This window comes from Archocentrus centrarchus, chromosome 1 (genome assembly GCF_007364275.1).
Source record: "Archocentrus centrarchus isolate MPI-CPG fArcCen1 chromosome 1, fArcCen1, whole genome shotgun sequence".
NCBI lineage: Eukaryota > Metazoa > Chordata > Actinopteri > Cichliformes > Cichlidae > Archocentrus > Archocentrus centrarchus.
In genome coordinates, this window is record NC_044346.1 from 29,805,765 (window position 1) to 29,833,471 (window position 27,707).

Genomic DNA, 27,707 nt, shown 5'->3' on the forward strand with positions numbered 1-27,707 from the left:
AAGCCGCTGTGTATTCCATATTCCACTGCTTTTGCCTACACAGCAGCTTTGCTCACTCAGACAAACCATGCCAATATAGCCGAAGCCGCCCCCCCCCCCCCCCCCCCCCCCCCAGCACCACCACCACCACCACCACTCTCTCTCTCTCTTTCTCTCTGCGCACGTACACACGCGCACGCATAAACAAACTCGCACACACAGAAGCGCAGACGCGTTGCGCGCTCTCGAGTGCAGAACGCGCAACAAGCGGACCAGCGGATGGAGAGAGAGAGAAGAGAGAAGGACGGATGCAAGGCGAGGCCAGGAGCGGGAAACTGTATCTCTCCTGACTGTCCAGCTGTTGTCTTTTCGGTTTTTTACCCCGGCATTGTTTTGTAACGCGATTCCTGCCTTTTTGGAAAGCCTGACATTTCTCCATGTCCGTCCTGATGTGCCGCTGCACCCCATCACGATTCTTCAAGGATATGCAAAGCGACTGTTATCACGTCGACGTTATTTTCCATTAAATGCAAGGATGTACTTAATGAACGGCATCGGAAACATATGATCAACAATGACAAACGACAGCTGAGCTCGGTGAGCTGTAGAAATCGACGGAGGGACTCGGAGCAAGGTTTGTGCGTTAATTTGCGCCTAATTATTGTTTTCGTGTGTCCCCGTGTACTTCCATCCCTTCATCCATCGGGGCTATAAGGCCTATAGCCCGCATCATTTCTGGGCATGAAACCCGTGGGAATTACGATACCAACGTGACGCACAGTCACACAGCACAGCGGGGAAGACATCGAGCCTCTACAGGACGGAGGGAGGGTGTGAGGTCCAGCAGAGCAAAACCCTACCTCTCACACTGATCACAGGCGGAGGACGCCCAGTTATTGTTAGACAAATCGCGCTAATGACTGTCGTATAGCCCAGCAGGTTTCGCCTTCTACTAATTCCCTATTGAATATTTTAGTTTTTTTTTGTTTTTTTTTTAATGCGGAGGTGAGAAAAGGAGGAGAGTACAGTGGGTGAGGGCGCGGAGAGACGGGATGCGGGAGACGCAGTGAGCGAGGAGGAGGAGGAGGACGAGGGAAACCGGAGGATTGACGGTAAGATATGGATATAGGCTATGAGGATGCACCCCGCCCCTCCTCTCTCTCTCTCTCTCTCTCCCTCTCTCCCGTTCACACGCACAATCGCACATATATGATCAATACCCCAGTGGATAGCAAAGGTGCCACGCTTCTTTGATTGGTATTGCTGCTGCTGCTGCCAAGGTCCATTTGATCACTGAAGGATAGGGATCTGATGTGTTGCTGTGCTGGGGCTTCTACCGCTGGCTGCCATTAAACCTGGGTCAGTAGTAGAGGAGTGCTGGGCATGAGTGCTGTGAAATATTCATAGGCACGTGATTACCCTTCTCTGGGCATCTGAGGGGGAAAAAAGTGGCGTAATAGGCTGTCCCAAGCTAGAACACCAGAGGAGTTTGTCACGGGTGGTTTAATTTATTTTCATTATCAGTCTCCTTTGATTGCAGCGTCATGTGTGCTGCAGTGAACAGTGATGTCAAAACACACAAAGGAGTTTTGATGCAGGTTTGGTTTGCTGATTCACTACAGATGGGAATATGAGGAGAAAAGAGACAGAGATGAAGAGAGGTAGCAGAGTGAGTAAGTGAGAGTCCACTATCAATATTTCAGAGAGGGAAAGAGAGGACTGGGTTAGTGGAGGAGGCCAGGCAGAGAGACTGGAGTGACTGTGAGAAAGAGAGAGAGCTAGAAATGCAGAGGACAAAAGAGGTGAATGAAAAAGGAAAAAGGCTAAGGGAATAGATGAAGGAATAGCTCAGTGGCTGAGGGCACCCCTGCTTTACTGTCAAGCTAAATTCCTGATTCATTTGTAGTCACGAGTGTGCAAAGGTATTGTCTGTGTCATATAAATTATAGATGGAAAAAATGAAAAGGAGCTGATTATTACAGAAATATCTGTGAACACAGATTTTTGAAGGGTGACTACTTTCCTAGTGTGTGTGTGTGTGTGTGTGTGCGCGCACATGTGTCCACACTGCGTGTTAGATGGGAAAGAGAAAACAAAGGCAATGAGGGTTGTTTCCATGTAGGGATCATTTACATCAACTACTGTGGAGAAAAAAAAAGCTCGGTGATTTGCTTAAACCACTCAGACACACACATACATGCGCGCACACACACAATTTGGATGGATTTTCTGTCATTTGACTTGTAAAACACACCATATTTGTCTCTTTCTGTTCGGACCACCTCGAACAGGTTCCTCTCATGTCTCCTTGAATCAGTCAGACACACTGAGTCAGTATCCCCGTTTGTGCTGTGAGCATTTTATGCAAGCCTGTGGAGAGCTGTGGGCGGATATATCAGTGTAATATCCATATCATGATATGAGAATAGACATCTGCTTGGATTTATTCTTAAAATATTATATACGACAAAGAGAAGGGGCAAATTCTCATATTGGAATGTTTAGCTTTAAAAATGTTTTAAATCTGCCAATCTTGAAAGAGCAACTAATTAATTTTCTATTACAGTTCAAATAATAATCTTATGTTTGCATTATATTATTAATAGATATAAGACATATTTGACTATGCTCATTTGTCCTAGTAGTTACGGGTGGTATAAATAAAAAAAAATTATATTATATTTTAAGAACTGTTTAATCGGGTTATAAATAAATGATTCATTTTCTTAAAACAAATTTGTAAAGCTGATATGCAGATATGTACATATGCTTTTGCTTAGTCAAGTGATTGTAATGTACACATTCTGACAAAATCTCAGTGAGGAGGCAAATTCCTGCCATCTCACCATATCTAATATTGCTATTTTGGTAAAACCTATTGTTGATAAACCCTTTTCTCCTTCCTGCCCGTGCTCCTCTGGTCTGTCGTACTTCAGTTAATGATCTTGCACCATAAAGGTTTTTTTTAAGCCATGTGACATTTTAAAATCCGAGCTGCAATCTTGTCCTGATGACATTTTCCAACAGCTCATATTATTGTAGCAGGTTATGCTGACACTAAAGTAAGAGCAATGACACATTTTTATTTGTAAATCAGACAGCATCACTTGCATGCTTACGTACATTTTAAAATATTAATAACTGCAATTGTTGCTTACATATCTGTGTGTGTGTGTGTATGGCAGCTATGCAGCTAAGTGTGATATAGTTTTAGTTAGAGATAGTGTGACAAGCTGTTTAAATTAGATCAAATATAACAGACAGGATTTTTTTTTCTTTTCAGTTAATGCAAAGAGCTAAATACCCTAAAACAAGAAACTTAAAGATATGAAATACCATGTCAAAAATCCAAATCTGTGCAAAAAAAGGCATTGACATCAATTTTCCTGTCATGTGTGAGGAAAATTCCTCCTTAATTAAGAAAGAAGGCTCTCAAGAAAGAATCAAATATTCATTTAAATTTCTGGTTACATGCATAGAAGGTCTAAATGAACACAGATGTCACGTTCAGTTCTTTCTAGCAAGTAAGCACTATTCTGAGCCAGTTGTGTCTGGCTGGAACACCCTGCTTTCCTAGAAACCGCTGGCCGTGAAACATTAACGGATCATCTAATATCAGGCCTCTGCAAACTGCCAAGAGATCTGATGTGCCAAGACTTTCCAACATCAGCACAATAGTTTTCCAAACAGATACTAGCATGTGTTTTTGGACACAATGTAGCTCAGCCTATGTCTCACACATATAAAACAAAGAAAAGCATCAGAAAAAAAAAACCCAAAATGATTATTTAGTTATTAAAAAATTAGCAGTTATTTTTCTGATGATTGACTTATCACTGCAGTTCAAGCCGATATCTAAATTGTTATTACAAAGTTCACATTTTCTGAAATCTGCTGTAAACTATGTGACTTGGCACTTAAAGTAAAAGAGAAGCCAAACATGGGCTCCTCAAATCAGCCAAAGTCTGCCATCCACCCATATTTATTGCACATAATCTTACATTGTCAATTATTATATGTTGGTGGTTATTTTAATCCTCACATGCCCCACTTTGCAATCATACGTCTGACATGAATGCTCACAACTCGCTGGCATAAGAAACTTTCCACCTCCACAGTGCAACCCACTTGACATGAATGTGGCACAGGCCTTCTGTTATATTGCCTGTTAGCCTGAGGTTGGTTCCTGCCCACCTCCGATTGGCCTGTGCGATGGATTTTTTTTTTTTCAGCTCTTGAGGCTATATAAGCTATATAAGCTTCAGCTAAATTTTAAAGTCAGTGGGGCAACGCTGTGGAGTTTGTCATTCGTCAGTTATATTGGAGCCATACTAAGGTATTTCTTTATGGCCACTTATAAAGAGAAGACATGGTTGCATAAAAAATAACTGTTTCAATGCCAGTATCTGCTAAAAAAAATGTATTGTACTAAGACAGACTTTAGCAAATACAAATCTATGTTTTAAGACAGATGTGCCATGAGCAATAATCTTAGATGTGACAGTAACAGATTTCAGCTATTATGATTCATTCTGATCAGGCAGAAACAAAAGAATGATTAATGAGCAAACGGACATACAATTCTGGAGAGTTTCTGATACAGAGAAAGTGCTTAAAGAGCAGAAAGGCATGGTGTGCTTTTAGCTCAGAGAGTGTGCGCTGAAGGCAGGATTACAGTCGTGATAAATATGTGAGGAAACTTATCAATGTTTAATCAGTCTTCCTGCAGTCTTTAGAAAAGACTCAGTTCTTAAAGTGAGAGAAAATCAAATTACTTTTTGTGCAGAAACTTTTTTGTAAGCAATCTCAGTCTGCACCTTGTAGTACTGATGCACACATGTGGCATAAAAACAGACTGTTTTTAGCCTGTTCTTCTATGGGATTAATGCCTATCTTTGTATATTTTTCTACAGGCTAGTATTACAGATATATATTAAGTAGCAGAGAGCGATATATGTGTATACGAATATTTACTAAAATCATAAAAAGAACAAATATGACAGTAAATAAAATTAAAAAATTAACTTTTAAAGTATGGCTTGGATGAGCTATTTACTCCCATTTTCTTTGTGCACCCTAATACATGCTGGGGAATGCGACACCTGCATTCCCCAGAGTCAGGCATCGACCAGACAAACATACAGGCTCTAAAACCCCGTAAGTGGCTTTGACTGCAGCATGTAGGCTTCAGTCCTCTGGGAAATGTAGAGGTCAATGGTCTGAAACTGGCAGTAGCAGAAGGCACTGTAGTGTGTTTTGATTCTTAAATATTAGCCATAGTGACAAGAAAATTCTCTCACTCTTGTTATTAAAAAGCATTTCAGCCAATAAACCTTTCAGTGTGCTGTTGGGAAACTAATCTATATGTCTCTCCCGCACCTCTTGATTAGTCTCCCTTCCTCTCTATCACACACATACAGACACACATTCATTCACCCATTAAGAGCATAGTGCTACAAGGCTGTTTTGTCACTTTGTGCTTCATAGTGATCTACCCTCAGGCATTGATTGCTCTCTGACCAAAGAGGGGGAGGTTACTCTCTCATTCTATCTTGCCCTCTCTTGATTTTGTGGCCTATGCGTGAGTGTACGTAACAGATTTATTTTTTACATTTCTACAACAGGCTTCCCACAAGAATTGTGTTTCTCAAATGCTTAAGGATTTTTTTGTGCAGACCGTTGTGTTTAACCTCCTAAATTCCTATAACATCTGTTATTATAAGTCTATGTTTATAGTGTGAATTAAAAACTTTCCAAAGATACCAAATATGGGAAAATGTGTGTAAAAGCATGCACTGAGAAGGTTTCTATTTCATGAAATATTACAGTATAAAAACAGATGTATGTTTGAATATTATATGTTACAAAACTTCAAGGTAAACATGTAAACAAATTTTCTCTGTATACATTCTATGAGAATGGCTGCGTGCATGCACATCATGTAAATTAATGCCTGTGTGTGTGTGTGTGTGTGTGTGTGTGTGTGTGTGTGTGTGTGTGTGTGTGTGTGTGTGTGTGTGTGTGTGTGTGTGTGTGTGTGTTTAATATTTTCACTCGAAGCATGCTACTCACACTCACTTCGAAATAGCTGCTACTTCAAGTAGGCCGGCCGCACGCCTGGGGCAGGATTTTGGTTGTAGGCAGTGAGCATGGTGGTGCAAACAGGGGGAACCGGGTGTGTGGCTTTGTCAAGGGCCATCAGTGTCCTTGCTCTACTTACTCTGTGTGTGTGTGTGTGTGTGTGTGTGAGGGAGTGATAGCAAGAGAGGGAGTTAGGGTTGCAGGCATAAGAAAATGCTGCCATAAGGGGTTTGGATGAGTCCGGGCATATTGCGTGTATGTGTTTGCATGGTTGTGTGTGCATCTGATAAAAAATGGAAATGTACTCATTCTGTTGAGTCTTTTATATTTAGTGTGTGTGTGTATGTGCATAGCACAGTGGTCCTGGGGCATTTATTACAGCCTTGTTGGTTCAGTGGATTTAAAGAAGGCAGAGGTTCCTCTTCTCTTTCTTAATTTGTGCGTACGTGCCTGTGTGCGTGTGTTTATGTCTGCGTATGTGTGCATGTGAGCACAAGTCTTTGAATGGATGTTGGACATTTGTTGAGGAGTGACCTAAATCTGTCGGCCATCATTACCTAACAAGAAGATGGAGCGAAAAGCGAGTCGCAAATAAACACACAAGGACACGTATGTTCATGTACTCAAACACGCACACAGACTGACACACACACAAACTCCTGAGACCGTAATGCTGGATACTGAGTCCACGTTGCAGCTGCAGATTGGAATCCTAAAGAGGAAAAAATAAATGCTATGGCTTGCATGTTGTCACTCAACCTCCACTCTCCCTTCTGTCCAGGGCGAAGAGTTCAGTCTGTATTAAGGAGTCATATTACTGTTGTTCTCTTGGAGCTCATCTCTCTGCATCCCGTATGTTCCCTCATAAAAATCCACAGTGCACCATTGCCCTCTGATCACCTGTGTCTTCAGTCAGCTGTTTCACCTAGTTACGCCTGCGGGGGAAGAGATCGCCTCTACGACATCATTTATTTAGGATTACTGAAAAGTGGCCTAAGCTGAGCCCAGCCCTCTGCCTGTGTGTGTGTGTGTGTGTGTGTGTGTGTGTGTGTGTCTAAGGATAGAAAGATTAAGACTCTTTTATGGGTCAGTGGCCAGTATTGCTTCTGGCTAATTATGGACTTAAAACACAAATTCTCACGTGTGCGTGTAACAGAAACACACATCCAGCATATACCGCCTTGCTCGCCATCCCTCTCTCTCTTCCTGAGACGGCACTGTGCTATCACCATGGTAACAGCAGATTGAGGAGCTTTTCGCTGCACCGATTGTTCAATTGTTATCTTTATTTTGCTCCCTCTCTATGTCTGTCTGTGTCTTTCTATTATTCTGTCCTCTTTCCACCCTGCTGTGGTGTCTCATGTGTACTCTTTCATAGTCAGTGTGGGTTACTGACCATCCAGTACACACACACACACACACACACACACACACACACACACACACAGATCTCCACTAAGACAAGAGTATGCAGTTTTTCACTCACAGTCTCACACTTCCACTGCTTCTTCCCCAGGCTCTCCTAACGCTGTGGTGGTGTGACGTCCTAACTCTTCCTGCCCAGCATGGCTGTGTCACTGTGGTTCGTGGGCGTGCTCACTCTGGCTCACGTTGCACCCTCTGGCCAAGGTAAGTGTCATGACGCTGAGGTAGTATCATGTCGAGGTGTTGATTGTGACAGCATTCAGTAGGAGGAATCCCATAAACTGAAAGGCGATAGATAATGTCACTGCCGCACATATAATTGAGTGAGGTGGAACATAGCCCAGTGCCACTAAAGAATGGCAGTCATCTAGACAAACTGTATGAAATGCTTTGACCTACGCAAACACAACAGTTGAATACAAGTTTGGATGATTAACAATCAGCCATTCAGCACCGTGGACAGTTACAGTGCACCAGCAGCATGCTAATTACACCAAAGTGTTGGATAAATGTGTGTTTAATCCTGATGCTGCAAACACCTTGTCATGCGTACATGATACTCATACTTGTGTGAGAAAGCGGATTAAGGTAATGTAATGGGATTTTCTCGTATAACCATGGTTTACACAGATTTATAAGGCTGTCAGATGAGTGTTTTCACTGAGCCTGTATTCAATATATTCACATGCAGTCAACGAAATGAAATTAATTTCTATACTTGTCTGATTGTGTTTACTGAGCACCTGAGTGTCAGTAGTGGCTTAAAAGCTGTGCATCATATCAAATTACATGTAGCTGCCACAGAGGAGGTGTGATGTGATTATGTCAACAGTCACACTCTGCATCTGGGAATCCTTCCAGTGTTAGCTTTCACACTTGTGCATTTTAAAGATTAAATTAGCAGTTTTCAATGTTTTCACAAGTCCAAATCATGCTTAATGTGTGTTAAATGTTTTAACAAATTAAATATCAAATGCAGGTATGGGCATGATTTGCCTGAGGCAGGTAAAGTAAAGTCTCTGTCCTAGGGAATCATTACTAGGATCAATTTCCTATACTTCATGGTATTAGATAGCTGATGCCATCTGTAGACCAGGAGTATTTATCTTCCCAAAGCCTGGCAGTGTAACCCAAATGATGTAATCAGCATGGCTATGTTAATATTGTTAGTCACATTCTATACAGACCCCAATCTGACAGAAATTGCTCTTCCCCAGCTTTTTCTCCGTGGTCACCATGAGGCTGATATTTATTGGTTTCATTAAAATGCCTTCACAATTGATGCATATTCAATGTACTGGTTTGAAATTTGCCTGAAATCTAACTGTATCCAGGCTGTTCTGAGGATACAATAGATGCTGTATCTGTCTGTATGCATCTGTATCAGATGTGAAATTTTGTTAATTTGGGATTTGATTATGTATGTTAGCATTCATCACAGTGCTTCACTCACACTTAAGTACAGCCTCACAGAGTGGACAGCTTGGTTTTAGACTCTTAGTAATGTTAATCATAGACTGTATATAAAAAATGGACATTGTCCCCTTGACGCCACCTTTTATTTTTAAAGCCTCACCAGCTGTCTTTGTTTGTTTGTTTGTTTGTTTGTTTTTAACCCCACCTGACATTAAACACTCAGAAGTAGAGCTCTGGTATTATCAGCCAACAGTACTATGTCTTGCTGGGTTTGTTTGTGAGGTGCTTCTGCAAGTCATTTGTGATATTAAATGGGATGAAAAGTTTGACTGCAAAAAAAGCCAAAAAACAAATATTAGACTCCATGAACATCCATAATTATGCACAACTTTAAGCCATAACGCTTAATAGGGGATTTATACAGTATTGTGCAAAAGTCTTGAGCCACCTCTCATTTCTTTAGATTTTGCTTCCAAGCAGCCAGACTTTCTTAAGTGTGTTGAGCAATAGTTCTCCAGTCTTTGTGAAGGTCTTTTAGGTCTTTCAGTTTTTCTTTGAACATATTTGGCTTTTTCACTTATTTTCAGTCTGGTCCTTGTACCTGACCATTTGCAGATACTTTTATTTTTCTTTGTTAAGCCACTTAACATTGATCTATGAATCATTCGAGTATAAATCAGGCACCTAATTCAAGGGATGAACCAATATTGTGTCTGCACATAATAGACAACTTGGCAAAGAACCAATATGACATTGTACCTTTAGGCACTTTGTTACTAGCAGCCTGTCACAAAAACACATAATTTGTTCCCATTTCTTTAGTTGAATCTATGATAAATGCCAAAAATAACAGTTTGAGAGACATAAAATAATGTTTTGCACCAACAAGGTATTTTCCAAAGAGCTATTAGCCTAAAACTGGGCATATCCTGGCATGATGTACAGTGTGTTTTAAAAAAAATTGAGGAAAGTTTCAAGTGACAGGTGTAACAAAAACTACCTACAACAGATGAACAGTATCTGAAAGTCATGTCTTTAACAAAATGCAGCATTTTCAGCTTTTCATTTTCAGTGATCAAACACACAGCTAGTGCAATAAAAGCATATCTGGACAGAAACGCACACAATAAAGCACTGTCATGGATTGGTCGCTCAAGAACCCGGATCTCGATATTATTGAAGCCATGTGGGATCATCTTGACAGAAAATGGAGCAAAAGGCAGCCAACATACAAAGAAGAGCTCCTTCAAAAAGCCTGAAGAGCTATCCCTGAAGATTACTTTAAAAAATGACAAGAAAACCTACCTAAGAGAGTTCAGGCTGTGAAAGGTGGTTATACCAAAATACTGACTTTCAAGCTCGTTAGATTTGTAAAATCTCTATTTACTGTATTTCTATTTATGTTTGCTCATGTTTCAATAAATTGCTGTACTTATTTACCATTTTACTAGCAAAATAAATATAAATGAGGGGTGGCTCAAGACTTTTGCACAGTACTGTTTATAAATTCAAAAAGCTGTTGAAATTTCACCGAAATACTGAGCCTTTTGGCTTTTTTTTTTCTTTTTAGCGCCGTTCAAGGACCTTTGGTTCCTTGAACGGTGCTATACAAATCAGCGCTATACAAGTCAAAGTTATTATTATTATTATAGATTCAAGATTAAAGTTGTTATGAAGGGTTACAGTCTGTTAACATTTATTTCAGCTGTGAAGTTCGGCATTATAACATGGGAATTAGTAGGAATTGATTGGTCTGTAGCTTCAAGTAGCCATTTGAATCTATTCTAAGGCCTCAAATCTCTGTCATAGAGGAAGCTGTTACACAGTTTTTTTACTCAATGTTTTTACAATAAATCATGTACTCATTTTTTTCAAAAATATTAATTTTGAAGCTCCTTTCTGCCTGAAGTTAGAGTAAATTGTAATTGCTCTTGAAAACATAGCCTTTCTTGATTTTTCTTTTTTTTTTTGGTCCCATCTCCTACTTTCTGCTGCCCATCTGCCCCATCTCGTGTACAGCCATGTCCCGGGCCGCCATGCCATTCGGGCTGCTACGCAGGGAACTGGCATGTGAGGGTTACCCCATAGAGCTGCGCTGCCCAGGGAGTGATGTGGTTATGGTGGAGACTGCCAATTATGGACGCACCGATGACAAGATCTGTGATGCAGACCCCTTCCAGATGGAGAATACACAGTGTTACCTCCCTGACGCACTAAAGATTATGTCCCAGAGGTGAGTATGGGTTGGGTTGCACATCTTTCTGTTTGTATACTATATTTACATAAGCAGTTAAAAATTACACGAGTTATTTGAATAAGTGGTTTAGAAGTGGTTACAGCAGTCAATGAGAACATGAACTGTTTGTATGTGTGCACTGCTGAACAACATACATGTTGAGTAGTAGGTTATGATGTGTATCATGTGTACATGCTAGTGAAGCAATCTCTTGAGCTAAATCTGAGTGCCTGGCTGCACCATTAGCTATGTACTCAGCGCTGTTTTCCTCGAAGAACTGATCAATATTCAGTGAGAGGGCGAGTAGACAAATGGAGTGTCCTTTGCTTCCCCTTTCCTGTCTGGTAATCACTCTCCTTCCTTTTTTTTGTTTTCTCACTCCATCATCCCTTTGACTGATCCATCCATCCATCCATCCATCCATCCATCCATCCATCCATCCATCCATCAGGTGTAACAACAGAACTCAGTGCGTGGTGGTTGCAGGGGTTGACGTCTTCCCAGACCCCTGTCCTGGAACATACAAATACTTGGAGATCCAGTATGAGTGTGTCCCCTACAGTGAGTATGCATATATATATTTATATATTTATATATATATTTATATATATATATATATATATATATATATATATATATATATATATATATATATATATATATATATATATATATATATATATATATATATATATATATCAGCACACATATATACTGTATGTACACATGCACACAAACACAGCTGCACTGGTGTTTATTTCTATTTGTACATATGATCTCTGATGTTGACGAGTTCCCTGAGAAACTGATGGATAGAAAAAGACTGGCATTCCTTTTTTTGTTTTGTTTCTCAGGGAATGTGTGTGCATGCTTGTGTTTCTGAATTGTAAAAAGAAAGTTGTATGGAGAAAGTACAGAGAGAAAAAAAACTGTAAGGCCAACTGTATGTCTTCAGTGTGTATGTGTATTTGGGAGTATGCACTTGCGCGTGCATGCGTGTGTGTTTTCTTTTCCAGATTCACGCCACGGGAATTGCTCTCTTTTCTCCACAGGAGCCTGATTGAGGGAAGGAGAGATCGGGGGAGGTGGGGGAGGGAAGGGAGGAGGATAGAGTGGGAGGGGAGGAGAAGAGGGAAGAAGAATATGTTGGGTCTCTATTGTGCTCCTTCCTTTTACGTGAACAATAATGTATGTGGTGAGAATGAGTTCCAAAGTCTTTATCTGTGCAATTCTTTCTTTCTTCTTCTTTCTTTCATTTTCTTTCTTTTTCTTTCTTTCTTTCTTTCTTTCTTTCTTTCTTTCTTTCTTTCTTTCTTTCTTTCTTTCTTTCTTTCTTTCTTTCTTCTCTTCTGCTTTCTTTCCTGCTTTCTCCTGCTTGCTTTCTTGCTTCTCTTTACTTCCCTTCTTTCACTCTCTGACTTTTCTTTCTTTCTCTCCCTCTTTTTTTTCCTATGCTTGAGTAGAAGTGGACCAAAAAGGTAAAGACAATACATTGTAGCATCTTGATCTCTCCTTACCCCGAAACCCCCTCTTTTCTCTCTTTCTCTTCCTCTCTCCTACCATTTCTCTATTCCTCCTACCCTAGGACGTTGTTTCGTAGTCATGCTGGATGTTGCCCCCCCTTTTCATTTCCTACTTAGTTCTTTTTTCCCTATTTTATCCATCTCTTGTTGTATAGAAAGCCGTCCTTTTATCCAATTTTATCCAGGTTCTGCACCTAGTCTCTCTTCATCTTTTCTATCTTGCTTTCTTGCTTTAGTTTCTTCACTTCTTCTTTCCCTCTTGATCCTGGTTGATCTCTCTGTCTCTCCTTCTGTACACACCAACACAAACACAGGCACTCACATGTACATTAACACAATCTTCCTTTGAAGCTTTCTTTCTTTCTTTCTTTCTTTCTTTCTTTCTTTCTTTCTTTCTTTCTTTCTTTCTTCTTTCTTTCTTTCTTTCTTTCTTTCTTTCTTTCTTTCTTTCTTTCTTCTTTCTTTCTTTCTTTCTTTCTTTCTCTTTTCACTCTCACTTCCTTCCTTCTTGTCCAGTCATCCTCTTCATGCTTATTTTCCCTTTTCTTCCCTTATAGGAAGAGCCCCTTATTTATCTTCATAGGAAAAATAAGACGAAATCTGTGTGATTGTATATCCGTCTGGATGTGTGCTTACCAAGCACTGCTTATGTGTGTGGGTGTGTGTGCATGCCAATTTGCATGCCAGTGTGAGACTGTACAGTATACATATGTGTCCATACAGTTATTGACATGTGGGTGGACCAATCGTTGTGCTCGGTGTAAACTAACCTGCCCTCTCATTCACTTCAAGGCAAAATTTAGCCCCGCCTTCTGCGTCCCTGACTCTACCTCACACTCTTTTTCACTCTTTTTGCACTAACCCACACCCACACACGCACACACAAACACATTCATATACACACAAAAAGCACATAAATACACTCACACCTTTCATTGCAGTGTCCCTGTTGTATTACTCACCACACACACTAACAGTGTGTGATTTTTCAACACTTTTACGTCTCTTCTGTTGCTTGCCTCTCAAGATCAGCACAGGTGTTTTAAATCCCTTTCTCTTTTTCTCTTCATTCTTTTTCCTTAATCTCGCTGCATTGACTGCATCTAATTCAATCCATTTTTCATGCATCGATCCATTTTCTCCCCACACCTGCCTCCACTTTCTTTCTCTTCACTCTTTTCTCACTTCCCTTCCTGCTCTTTTGCTCCCTCTTTCCTTCTCTTCTTTCTCACATCCTGCCTCTACCCCTCCTAATTCCCATCTTCCAGTTTTCGTGTGTCCTGGCTCACTGCTCAGCATCCAGCCAGCCTCTTCGCTCCTGGAAGTGGAGCATCAATCAGGGGCCTGGTGTAAAGACCCCCTACAAGCTGGCGACAGGCTGTATGTCATGCCATGGACACCCTATAGAACAGAGGTGCTGTATGAGTACGCCTCTTGGGATGACTATCGGCAAAACAGAGTCACCACAACCTATAAGTGAGTGCTTCATGTACTGTATATGTTGTTGATTTAGTTGATTAATATTCAGTTACTCTTGGGTTTGGACTTGTTTATTGTTTTTAAGAATCTGTAAAGTAAAAGATTAATCACAGCTTGAAAAAAAAATCAATGAAGTAGTCTGTAATAAAAATAATGGTGGTTTGCGGGCCTTAGGGGCTTATTTCACATTTAGCCAAATCAATTTATTATGGAAAAAGAGCAACATTTATTTTGTCTTTGAGAAAACTTGGTTTCAAATATTTTATATCTATAATGTATGGTTAAATAATCAGCGTTATAGTTAAAAACCTTCAGGTTTGTATCACATTAAACCCATTTTTAAACTATTTATGGCTGGGATTTTTCTGTTACAGCCAGTAAATGTGTTCTCGTTCATTAGTTCTTTGTGTAGCAGTTTGCGTAATTAGTGACAGAGTTTACTTTCACTGTGGCTTCAAATAAAGGTATAATCTAAGCATATAGCTGCTAAGAACCCTGCTCTTATTGACCAGTAAAAAGGTCTGGGATTGTTTAAATGCATTATATAAATGCTCTTAAGACTACCACAATATCAGCAAGTGTCACAAACATAAAATCCTAATTAGGCCACTAGAGTCAAAATTCAAGATACTGTAATTGTCCTCATGCAACACAAGGTTGTATAACAAAACGTCTCCTTTTATGCTACTTACCAAAGAGCATACAAAATACAAAAGAATGAAGCAGGCCTAATTATGGCCTAATTAAGTAAAAATGAGAGTGGATGGGATTGATATTTAATTTTAATATCTGGTGGGCTCCGTGCTGACATTTCACTGCTATCACTGCTGTTTGGTGGGTGCAGTTGATATTCTGGGCTGTTTTAATGATCTGATGCTGAGCCTTCCAATCAGTGCACCAAATACCAGTTTTTGTAATTTCCTGGTGGTATTTCTATTTTTCTTCCATAAAAGTATGTGATAAATTAAAAACGACATATTTTCATACTGTACATTTCATAATATTCTGTGTCTTAGGTTGCCCAGCCGTGTGGATGGTACAGGCTTTGTGGTGTATGACGGCGCTGTATTTTATAACAAAGAGCGAACGCGCAACCTGGTCAAGTATGATCTGCGTACACGTATCAAGAGCGGGGAGGCAGTGGTCGTCAATGCCAACTACCATGATACCTCGCCTTACCGCTGGGGAGGGAAGTCAGACATCGATCTGGCAGTGGATGAGAACGGCCTTTGGGTTATTTACTCTACTGAAGCCAATAATGGACGCATCGTGGTCAGCCAGGTAGGAGGAAAGAAAACAGGTTGATTGACTTTTGGAAGAAAGAAAAGGTTTTGTTTTTTCATCATTTCGTGTCTTTCTTGTTTGCAGGTGAACCCATACACCCTGCGCTTTGAGGGTACCTGGGCAACTGGCTTTGACAAACGTGGCGCTAGCAATGCCTTCATGGCCTGTGGTGTGCTGTACGCTGTGCGCTCTGTCTTCCAGGATGATGAGGGGCAGGCAGATGGTCGAGCCAGCAGTAACATGGTGGTTTATGCCTACGATACCAGCCGTGGGCAGGAGCTGCCTGTTCAGATACCATTCCCAAACCCTTACCAGTACATCTCCTCCATAGATTACAACCCCAGAGACAACCAGCTGTATGTGTGGAATAACTACTATGTACTGAGATACCCTCTACAGTTCACACCACCACCACCTACTAAAGGTTGGTTGAACAGTAGCAGTTGTGTAACTGGACATAGGTAATAAATGTAGAGAATTAACAGTGCTTTTTGACCCTCCAGGTCCCCTGTCCTCTCTGATGACGACTGTCCGGTCATACACGGCCACAGTTGCTCTGACTCCAGTGCGACCATCAGCCTCCCATCCCATTGGTGTCATCAACAGAGGACCTTTTGACCAGCGGCCGATCACAGCCATGGTCCCTCTGACCCCACGCCCTCCTCTGCGTGTCCCCTTGGCCCCTGGGGGACCGGGTCAGGTGGGAGGATGTGAGGGTCGGGTGGCACGAGGGGTGCAATGGCCCCCCACCCTAAAAGGAGAGACAGTGGAGAGGCCCTGCCCTAAGGGATCTCTGGGTAAGTGTGGCAGATTGCATATGCCAGTGTGTGTTTCATGTGTATGTGTGTGTGTGTGTGCAGATGTGAGCATGCCAATATGTTTGTTTCATGTGTGTGTGGTATTTGCACGTGTGTGCAGTTGCGTGTATGTGAGTATCCTGTTTCCCTTTGAAATGTAGTCGAATGTCCTCCCTTTGAACTTGCCTCAGATGAGGCTGAGAGGTTACAGTGTGCAGAGAAGCTGGGTTCAGCAAATCTTCCTCTCGCTGTGCAGCTGTCTTCCTCATCCCTGCCTCCCTCTGTGGAGAAGCTGTTATGGAGATTATGTAGAGATGCCTGGGGTGCATTTTGCCTCTACCTAATCATGTTGAACGGGTTGGACATGGGTTTGACACAGCAGTGATGATTGAGTCTTATCTTAGACCGTGGTTATAACTGGAAACAGGTGTGACTGTTGTTTCATATTTAAACCTAATTTGCAGAACGAGTGTCTAGTCCTGATTTTCATTAAATGTCTTGTAAACAAAATGTGTGCAACAATTAAGCAGATCGGTTAAAGCGTCACAATTCATACTGAATAATCAGCTGACTGCTGCTGTACAGACCTTTATAGCTTCTTTTAGCTCATACAGCAGTTCTGTTTTTATGTTATTAACTGCAGGGTTCATTCTCAATGGCCTCATTTCCAGCAGCAGCTGTTTTCAGCAAAAATGAACCCTATTGTGCACTGCCTGCCCTGAACCAAAAGCACAGACAAAGTTTGTGACAAATTGGCAATGGGAATCAAAGAAACTAAATGCACAAGATTTCCTAAAACTTAAACATACCTTTATAAAATATTATTTTACCAAAATGAAGCATACAGTTAGAATTATCTGCATAGAAAAGTTTATGCAGAAAAGTGAAGGGTACAGAAAACATAAACAGAAGCGGCAAATCATTTGAGGTATACAGACTATATGTGAAAGATTATGTGTGCGTCGTTGTGGTCATTTTGATGTCAACCACTAGTTTACTAACTCTTGTTTTGAAATTCGAGTTAGGCATTTTTGGCTGTGTGGGCTGAATCTTACTGAGGACCCTGCATGCTTAAATCCAGGGATTTTCCAACATATAAAAAGCTTTGGCATGCTTTAAAGAGATTTTTGGACTTACCCCAAAGAAAAATCACCAGAACTGTGATAAAATATTTTTAACTTGTTCTTTTAAAAGGTAATCTACTCATGCATACATTATACTTTTGCTTATCAAATGACTAGAAATAACAGGAAAATGATTAGTTTTCCCAGTAAACATGTGCTCTTGTTGCTTGTGTGCGGCCACTGTGGGGCAACCCATAAAGTAGGTTGACTGTGGGCTGCCCACTGTAAGCAGAGAGGAGCCCATAGTGGGGCCCACTGTAGGCCTGCAGCATGTCACACACTAAGAGGCCCACATGTGTCCCAAACAAACAAGTTGGTCTGTTAGAAAATGGAATATGCCCTTAAAAACCCTATACAAGGGTTCAGTGAGGGTTTTCTGTGGGCATGCCCACTATGGTTGCCCAGAACAAACCCTCATGGGGACCCAGAATAGCCAAAACTGCTGTGAGCCCTGTGTGAGCACACCCACTTTGGGCCTGCATGGGATAAGTGTGGCTTGCCCTAGTCACACAGTCCCACAGTTCACCCACAGCTACACACCGTGGGTCCGCATAAGGGTGTTTGTTAAGTTATTGCTTTAACGCTATGCGGACCCCCCCCCCCCCCCCCCCAAAAGCCGGTTAAAGCGTACCCTTGACAGATATTTTACTCTAAATTGGACCATAGTTTCTAAAATTAACACCATGTTGTCTAAAATAAGGTTTGAAATTAGAAATTGAAACCATAAGCTCATCAGTGTTTTCTGAGATCAAAAATCGAAGTATGATTTTCTCTTAGACTTCTGTAGACTCAACCAAAGGCTCCCTACTGTCAGTACACAAAAGAATGCCAAGTTTAAGAGACTTCCCCACTGGCTTCACTTCTGACACGGAGGCTACATCTGTCTTATATACTGTACGGTCTAATGTCTGGTGTTATAAAATATGAGCTGTCTTTTCTCTTTCTGACTTTGTGTGTCACCTTTTCTGTCTCTGCAGGTATAGCCTCCTATCAATGCATGTCATCTCCAGTGGGATGGAACTCCAGAGGGCCTGACCTTTCCAACTGCACCTCTCCCTGGGTCAGCCAAATTGCACAGAAGGTTAGTCTCTCTCACACACACACACACACACACACACACACACACACACACACACACACACACACACACACACACACACACACACACACACACACACACACACACAAAACCACAAATGCACATGCATGCTGTGCAAATGCCCTAAAGCTAGTCAGCAAGCAGCTCTCTCTTAAATGTCAAAATATTTGACATTATAAACACCCCCGCCTCACTCCAGATTAAGAGTGGAGAGAATGCAGCCAACATCGCCGGGGAGTTGGTCAACCTGACCCAGGGGCGGATCTATGCCGGTGATGTCAGCATGTCCGTCAAGCTAATTGAACAGCTGCTCGAGATACTGGACTCGCAGCTCCAGGCCTTGAGACCAGCCAATAAAGAGTCAGCAGCACGCAATTACAACAAGGTAAATTGTTGCTGTTGTCAGGGTGGATGTGTGCTTGACCTTTCCTGGAAATGAAAACAGAAATGTCAACAATGACGATTCTAATACATGTCTAACAGATGTTTTTCTCCTTTTTTTAGCTGCAGAAGAGAGAACGTACATGTAAAGCTTATGTTCAGGTAAGATAAATAGATAGATAGATAGATAGATAGATAGATAGATAGATAGATAGATAGATAGATAGATAGATAGATAGATAGATAGATAGATAGATAGATAGATAGATAGATAGATAGATAGATAGATAGATAGATAAACTGTCTCTTCTACTCTGTTTCAGGCTGTTGTTCAGACAGTTGGCAACTTGCTTGGTCCTGAAGCTCTCGTATCCTGGGCTGATATGAGCAATGCTGACCAATCACGCTCTGCATCACTGCTATTAGATGCAGTAGAGAAAGGAGCGTTTCTCTTGGCTAATAACCTTTATGAAGGACGTTTCAGTGACAGGGCACCAAATGTTGGTATGTGGTCTTTTTCTTTCTTAGTCATTTTTCTTCTCCTACTCTCCTCAAACTATCGGCTCAATCAGACTTGTGTGTACCTCTGTGCCTGTTAATGCACAGATCTGGAGGTGTACGTGTTAAATACAGAGGCGGACATACAGGACTTGACGTTCCCTCACTCTTACGACAGCGACAGCATCCTGCAGATATCAGCGCTGGCCCTGCAGCAGTACAGCAACAACGGTATGTGGCACATAACAAAAACTGAGTAGTGTTAGTTCAGACAGACCACAAAGTCAAGCTCTGCTGCAGTCAGGCAAATCAGCTGATCTCAGTGCCAACCCACATGAGCTAATGGCTAAGCTGATGCCTGTTTACTGAATCTTTAAGCTGCCTATAGCTGCTGTAAACCTATAAACCTCTTTGCAACCCACCCTTACCTCAGCTCCTTTACGTGCTCAGTCCTACCAATGTTGTATACGGGGGACTTGGTGATGCACATGCGTCACAGAGCCATATCACTAAATATGAACTGCAGAAGGACATAATAATCTTGTTTTGACTGCAGTGGTTGTGGCAAAGACATATAGTACAAACAAATATTTGTGAAAATTATAGTTATTTAATTATGGTTAAGACTGGCTATTAGTGGAAGAAATGGTAGCTTTTCTACACATAATAAAATTTCAGACATATCATTATTCCAGATCCACTATTCCATGCTGTTCTCTGTGGTTTTCTCACCAGGTCAGGTGAAACTAGTTCTTTCCCTCTATAAGAACTTGGGCTCCTTCCTGACCACCCAGAACTCGACCCTGCGGCTGGGACTGGGGCTGGGCCAGGGCTCAGAAGTCAGACGTAAGAGCCTGGTGGTAAACTCTCATGTCATCTCTGCCTCTGTGCACAGAGGCTCCAGCAGAGTGTATCTCACCGAGCCAGTGATCTTCACTCTTAGGCACCTGCAGGTCTTTTGAATCTGTTCAGCTTAAAAGTTACATTAAAATGAGCAAATTTGTAACACATAATTGTGGTGTAGAGCATACTGTTTATTGATGCCTTTGTTTCCTCAGCTGGAGAACCACTTTGGTCCCAATTGCTCTTTTTGGAATGCATCAGGGGTTTCTGGGAATGGCAGGTGGTCTACACAAGGCTGCCGCCTGTTACACACAAACAACACGCATACAACTTGCGCCTGCAACCATCTGTCCAGCTATGCTATCCTCATGACATACCAGCAACCTACTGTAAGTAACACACACTGAAACATAGCAGCATTTAATTCATGGAAGGCATGTTGTAGCTACTGTTTGCCATATTGCCATATGAGCCTTTTTATTACAGTCACAGAATGTACTTTCAATATGTTTAATTTGACAAATATTTAGCCAGCATTGATACAAAACTGCAAACAGTCATATTTTGCATAGTATTATCACTATAGTTTTAAGATGACCAGCTGACAGACTTGCCCCCTACTGTGCCCATTTGTGATTTCACAGTTGGAGTTCACCCCTGCTGTTCTCTCTAAAATGTTTAAAAATCAAGCGGAGAGTGGGTGATAATTGTGAGATGTGACTGTAAGAGAGAGAGAGAATATTTTCTCCTGCCATGAAGTTAAATTAGTTGTCCTTGCTCTGTTGGGTTTGATTTTATTCCTAAATGTTATGTAGCAAACAGATATGCACAGAGCAATCTGCAGCACGTAACATGCTCACAAACAAATGGACTTCATGATCACTTAAATATCTTACACTTCCTTTCATGTCTGCTTTCTCAGTTTGGAGCTGGTGTTGAAGAGCTTCTGGTCTACGTGGTTTCCTGGGTCGGCATCTCTGTAGCATTGGTGTGTTTGGCGACCTGCCTTACCACACTGTGCTGCCAGGGGGCGCCCTGGCACACAGACCACAGTACCATTCACTGCAACCTGTGGGCTAACCTGGTCATCACTGAAGTTCTCTTCCTTGTTGGTGCCAACAAGACTCAATACACTGTTAGTGTTTTATTTATCTTAATGACGATTTTGGAATAGAAAATTATAGCATTTTAAAGGAGCATCTTTTGATCTTGACATAACCTTAACATAATAATTAAGGGTCATTTTTAGCTTTATTGAATTTGCTACTGATTTTTGTGTTTACATTTTCAGGTTCTATGCTCCATCACCGCTGGCCTGCTGCATTTTTCCTTGCTCTCTGTGTTTTGCTGGTTGTGTCTGGAGGGGGTGGAACTGTACCTGCTGCAGCGGGAGGTGTTTGAGGGACGGAACTCCAGAAGAAAGTATTTCTACCTGTGCGGATACTCTGTTCCCGGGCTAGTGGTGGCTGTGTCCGCAGCTATCGACTTCAGAGGCTACGGCTCGAAAACTGCGTAAGATGACTGGTCTGTGGGTGTGTTTGCTGTGTGTGTGTGTGTGTTTGATTCCACATTCTTAGATGGGGACAGTTTCTCAATATTTTTGTGTCAGCTCCTGTTTTTTTTTCTGGAGGTTCTTACTTTCCTCTAATTTCCTGTAATCATTTGTATATATATTTGTAGATGTTGGCTACGCACAGACAATTACTTCATCTGGAGCTTCCTTGGACCTGTAGCTGTCATCGTTACAGTGAGATTTTATCTTGTGTTTCATATGCCAACTGTTTCCTGTTTAACTGTGTCATAACATCATGTTCAATCATTTTTTAATGAGCATATATTTGACTGCGTTTGATCTTCCTTTCTGGCATCAGTTAAACCTCGTTGTTTTGGTGATGACCTTACATAAGATGCACAGCACCGCTGCTTTGAAGCCAGACTCCAGTCGCCATGACAACCTGAGGTTAGTAAGAGTCTCTCATGCCGTTCAGTGGTGGATGATTATGTGTCATTGTGTGAAACATGAATTGATAAGTAGAGAATGGGCCTGGACAGATAAAAATAAATTGCGACTCTGTTTTAGTAAACATCTTTCAGGTGGATTTAATATTCTTAATATTATATTCATATTATTTAATACAAGTAAGAAAACTGAAAGAAGATTCATAGCAGCATTTTGAATAGCTTCGAGTCGAGCAACTCTAGCCTTTTTAAAAACCAGAATTAAATGCACTGCAGCAGTCTTGAATAAGAGCACGACCTCTGTAGACTCTGCATCCTTTTGAGTGAGTAAAGGTCAGACCTTAGCATTGCTGTAAAAATGACAAATAGAGGGAAGGGAAGCATTCATTCAACAAAAAAAAAGAAAAAAGTCAGCGAGTGTGTATGTGAGTAATGTCGAGCATGTTCAAGGTAGTGCAGCCCACATCTGTCTCAGCATTCTTTCACAGTTTCTGTTGCTGATGGGGGCTGCCAGGCAGATTTGGCTTTGCGAAGCTGAGTGCTGTTACATGCGCCTTGGCCCTCTTTTTTGCTTTTAATTTAGTCTGCCTTGTGAAATACAGGCACAGTTGAATTCTGTTCATTTTAAACAGGAGGATGGCGAAAACATATTTAAAAGAACAGTCAAAATCGCGGTAGATAAAAATTGCTTATCAGAAAAAAATAATATTTGTCTTGCTCTGATGTCTGCAGGGCATGGGCAGTTGGCTCCCTGACACTGCTTTTCCTGCAGAGTGTCACTTGGTCTTCAGGTCTCATGTTCCTATCTGCTCCATCTCTCCTCCTGGCTTACCTCTTCTCCTCCCTCAACACTGCCCAGGCTCTTCTTATCACCATACTGCACTGCACCCTCGCCAGGAAGGTTAGTGTCAGTGGGCACGAATCATTAAGTAATTGCAGATGTCAGTCCATAACATCATCATATTTGAGGAAACCCATCGTCTATATGACTAAATATTGATTGTAGGGTCAGAAGGATTATGGTCGTTGCCTGCGTCTCTCGCAGTGCTGCGCAACTTCCTCATCCAGCTCTCCGGACTCAGTTAAAGGTGCTGCCCTAAGATCCAACAGCCGCTACACCAGCAGCCAGAGTCGCAGAGCCACTGCTAACAGACAGGTATGGTACAGTACACTGTGCCTCTCCATGGCATTGTATCCTTCTTTGTGTCTGAGTCAAGTCTTGAATTTCTGTAATACGTCTGTTCCAGAGTCGTATCAGAAGGATGTGGAATGACACTGTTCGCAGGCAGACGGAGTCATCTTTCATTGCAGCAGATGTTAATAATACTCCTACTCTTAACCGAGGTAAAGTCTATTGTTTGGTTTGTAGCTCAGATATGTTGCCTTTGCAAACAAAGAACGTGGTATTTATTTTCTCCCTCTTTATCATCAGCTGCTTTGGGGAACCATTTTCTTACTAACCAAGTGCTGCAGACTCATGCTGGAGCCTCTCCATATGACACAGTGCTGGCCCAGGGATACAGTCAACCCTTCACCTCTACAGGTACATCCTAATAGAGTGTTCTGTACTCCCCGCTTCTTTGACTATTCTTTTTTTTCTCTTATTATTATTATCTTTTTACCATTTTCTTATTTATGTATGTACACAAAACACTGCAAAAGTCTGGGCTATGCTGAGTCTCTGCTAAACCACTATTCTATACAGCAGCCATCCATAAAGCAATAAAATATTCTGGCCTGTTTTGCGTTAATCTTTTAATAGCCTAAACTTTTGCACAGTACAGCATTTAATTGTCTGTCTGTTTTAGTGCAGTATAAATGTTTGGAATTGTTTGTTTGTTTTATTGTGCTTTCAGTTATTCTACTTGAAATAATTGTTTCTTTTTTCATACTTTCCCTCTCTGTCTTTCTGTCTTAACATGGACCAGTAGGAACCTTCAGAAACAAGCAGAGTATGAGCTCTTCCCTCTTGTGCTCACTTGAATCATTGAGCGCCACTCCCTTGTGCACTGTTATTCAGTTCATGGACTAGCTGTGCAATATTTGCACACAGTCACTATGCACAAACCATAAAGGCATAATGCACATTTCTCCATGTGGCAACATAACCAAACATTTCATTCAAAAATATTAATATCCAAAACACCCTCAGCAGGGACACCAAACTCTGCTCATTCATTCATTTGGTCACTCATGTATATCTAATGCTAAGGTCTTTATGTGTTCCTTGTCTTTTTGTAATTGTCATCTTCCTTTTTCTCATAACAGAGGGTGGTGTTTCACAAAGCCAGGAGTCTTGTGGGTTGGACAGCGTGTGTCTCAATGGAGGCTACACGCCCAACACCTTCACCCTGCATGGTCTAGGGACGACTCCTGGATCCCGAGCTGGAGTGGTGGGCAGCACTGACCTTCTGAGGGAGGGAGGAGTTGGCATAGGAGGGGATGACATCTCCCCAGCGCTCCTGACGCCGCATGGGGCAGCAGATCTGAGCAGTGGTTCTGGGATGCGTCGTAATCTGTCTGACGCAGCAGCATTGGAGAAGATGATCATTTCAGAGCTGGTGCAGAGCAACCTGAGGCCTTCGGTTCCTATGCCTGTTCCTCCCGAGCGCTACGGCAGCTTGGCGAGGCCACACCACCATGACAGGCCGCCTCTCACTCACACTGCCACTTTAACTCGACATGCACAGCCACCACAAGAGGGCTGGGTTGCCTCCATGCAGCCAAACACACGTCACAACGCACAAGAGGGCTGGTCACAAACAAGGCACCTCACACAAGACACTGAGACACATTCCACAACACGTGGACAAGATCATACCACGACGCCACGCTTACAAGATGGCTGGTCACATGCGCGCATTTCTGGAGATTCTGAGTCCCGTGAGCTTCTGAAAGATGGGGACCGGTCGCAGCTCCAAGGTACTCTGGGCCGCCGCGGGCTTCAGGAACGACAGCAAGCACGTCCTCCTGACATTCAAGCTCGGCCTTACTCCACTCTCAGCCGCACACCTGGTACTCTGTCCCGCCACCGCAGCACAGCAGAGTCAAGTGGAGGGACGGACAGAGAGAGAGACCGGGATCGTTATCGGGACAGGCCCCTCCCACCTCCTCCTCCACCTCCCCCACAGGAGTCAGAGCCCCTGTACAAGGCTCTGGAGGAGCCACTGCTGATGAAACAGAGGGAGGCCGGCATAGAAACGTGGAGAGGTGGCCAGGACAGAGAGAAGGATGAGACATTTCTATTAAAAAGAGATGGAGTGATGGATGAATGGAGGAGTGGAAGTGAGAGGGGGAGGGATGAATCTTTTACCTCTCAGAAGAGAGATGGAGAGATGGACGAATGGCGAGGTGGTATTGACAGAGGGAGGGAGGAATCTCATATGCTCGAGAAGAGAGATGGAAGGATGGAGGCGTGGCGAGGAGCAGAGACAGAGCAGGAGGAGACTTTTATAACTCAAAAGAAAGATTTTGGGATGGATGGATGGAGAGGTGGGATAGAGAGAGAGAAAGATGAATCCCTGTTTTTAAAGGACAGAGATGGTTGGAGAGCAGGGATTGAACGAGAAAATGAGAAACAGAAGGATAGAGCTCTTGATGTGTGGAGAGGAGGAATGGATATAGACAGGGAGGAATCCTTCCTGTTTGAGAGCAAAGATGGAGGTCCAGATGGGAGGAAAAGAGGGAAAGACAGAGGGTCTCTTCGGTATGGTGAGCGAGAAGATTCTGACAGCTTCTCTCTGCCTTTGACCCCTGACCTTGACCTTGACGCTGACTCTTCACCTATCTACGCCCAAGATTCAAACCCTTCTCCTCTCTACCCTGGAGACCGCCGCTCGCCACCGCTTAGCATCTTCCCCCGAAGCTCTCCGCCGACTAATATATTTGCTCCACGAGAAAGTAACTCACCTCCCAGCAACCTCTACTCCCGCCATTCACCGCAGGTGTACAGCCGGAGCAGCTCCCCTCCTCGCTTCTACACCCGCACCTCTCCCCCAACCCTCTCGTACCCGGACAGCAGCCCTGAAGGTCCAGAAGAAGTCAGCCCCACAGGTCAGCCTCAGCGGCCTGCTCTGGAGCTGCCGTACAGCCTCGGGCGACCACCGCTGGGACCTCGACCTAATCACCTGCAGACCTTCTACCAGCCACCGCCAATGGCATCCAACGGAGAGGCAGGGTACACACCAGAGCCCTCCTCTGAAGGAGATGATGGACAGATGCAGCGGGTGACGAGCCTGTGACTAGGGCGGTGGTGATTGGGGTATAGAAACCAGGGAGGAGGAGGAAGATGGCGATAATAACAACACATAATGATGATCAAACTGATGGAAACTATTATGATTATGTTATTAAAGAGGTTAATGATGATGGATGATTAACGGTGATGACTATGAAAGTTATGGCTCCTCCCTGCTTCTATCTCCTGATCACCACGAGACTTCCCCCTTTTCCATGTTTTGTTACTTTTGTATGACTGTGATCCATTGATAACTCTTCCTCCTATTCCTCTCTCTTTCCTCTATTTCCCAAAAACCTGCTGTGTCTTCCCATCTCATCGGTGCTTATCCTTATTGGCCTATCGTCTAAGTTTCTATTGCTTCATCGGCTGGGTGTTGCCCCTCCCTGTAGCAAGCAAGCAGTGTGTCAAAGAAGCACTTGTGTGTTGCCAAAAAATCCTTTCAAAGAACATGTGCATGACTTTATAGTGGCTTTACAAGGCTACATACTGTAGGAGGGAGTGCTGATGTGTGCGTGATGGGGTGAGTGTGCGCGTAGCTTGATGAGCATGGGTGTGAGTAAGGGAGTGTTTGTGTGTGTGTCAGAGAGAGAGAAAGTGTGTAAATACATCATTCTTGTATAATTAATGTATCACAGTGAAGCATTTTATCTATACCAACTGGATGGCCTCTTAAACACATCCCCTCCTACTGATTTTGAACTCTTGACCAATCCTATTTCACATCAAGACCAAAACCTCTGCGCCCCGACCTGCCACTGACTGTTGGTGATGTAACTTTTGACTGCAGAGCCAGAGATCATGTAAAACCTCAGAACTTTTCTGCAACCCCCACCCCCCCCAAGATCCTTGTACATATCGCCTCAAGTGTTCTGATTGTCTTGTATTGCTATTGAAGTTCAAGTAAACGTGAAAAAATTGTTCCCGTTTGTGTTTGTTTGTGTATGTCTAAATGTAAAAATGTCTACTTCCCGTAGAAAATATGAAAGCAGCTAGTACAGCAGCCAGAATGATTAAAAAATACAGTTCAATCAGACCAATGACTTATTACATCAGCACTGTTAAAGTTTGGTGTCTAGGCTCTGAGTTCATCCCTCCCAGCAGATATGGTACACAGAAATTGGGGAATGATGAGTAGACATCTTCCCCAGAGCCTACAGGTGAATGCTGAGGTAGTGGAGAGGTTGACACAGCAGGAAGCATTTCAATGCAGCCGCTGCATTGACATATCAGAGGGAGAGATGAAAAATTTTGCTTTGATAGACCAACAAGTTGGGAGCATGTGCGTGGTATATGAAGCGAGGAGAGCGAGGCATGTTAGTATGTATAAGGCAATGTGGTCTAAG

The 27,707-nt window shown here is 42.5% G+C and overlaps 1 protein-coding gene across 3 annotated transcripts; it reads left to right on the forward strand.

The window, feature by feature from the left end:
- Positions 1-271: 271 nt before the first annotated feature.
- LOC115779843 (adhesion G protein-coupled receptor L1-like) lies at positions 272-27,282 on the forward strand. 3 transcript variants are annotated; one of them, XM_030728709.1, is made up of 26 exons: positions 272-1,091; positions 7,577-7,689; positions 10,921-11,134; positions 11,589-11,698; positions 12,601-12,615; positions 13,929-14,136; positions 15,156-15,420; positions 15,508-15,847; positions 15,927-16,220; positions 18,322-18,425; positions 18,643-18,828; positions 18,948-18,986; positions 19,148-19,328; positions 19,431-19,553; positions 20,058-20,275; positions 20,381-20,554; positions 21,088-21,300; positions 21,457-21,677; positions 21,846-21,912; positions 22,037-22,125; positions 22,857-23,025; positions 23,131-23,280; positions 23,372-23,468; positions 23,557-23,667; positions 24,053-24,076; positions 24,393-27,282. In XM_030728709.1, exons 2-26 carry the CDS (start codon positions 7,626-7,628, stop codon positions 26,363-26,365), a joined length of 5,649 nt encoding a protein of 1,882 aa, XP_030584569.1. In that variant the 5' UTR covers positions 272-1,091; positions 7,577-7,625; the 3' UTR covers positions 26,366-27,282. The 3 variants fall into 3 exon arrangements, with proteins under 3 accessions (XP_030584569.1, XP_030584578.1, XP_030584586.1); XM_030728718.1 differs by having other exon boundaries at positions 24,056-24,076; XM_030728726.1 differs by lacking the exon at positions 24,053-24,076.
- The last annotated feature ends 425 nt before the right edge of the window (positions 27,283-27,707 follow it).

Coding starts and splice junctions, on each gene's coding strand:
- LOC115779843 (XM_030728709.1), top strand. CDS start 7,626: ATGGCTGTGTCACTGTGGTTCGTGGGCGTGCTCACTCTGGCTCACGTT. Junction 15,848..15,926: donor ACCACCACCACCTACTAAAG/GTTGGTTGAACA, acceptor TTGACCCTCCAG/GTCCCCTGTCCTCTCTGATG. Junction 24,077..24,392: donor AACCTTCAGAAACAAGCAGA/GTATGAGCTCTT, acceptor TTCTCATAACAG/AGGGTGGTGTTTCACAAAGC.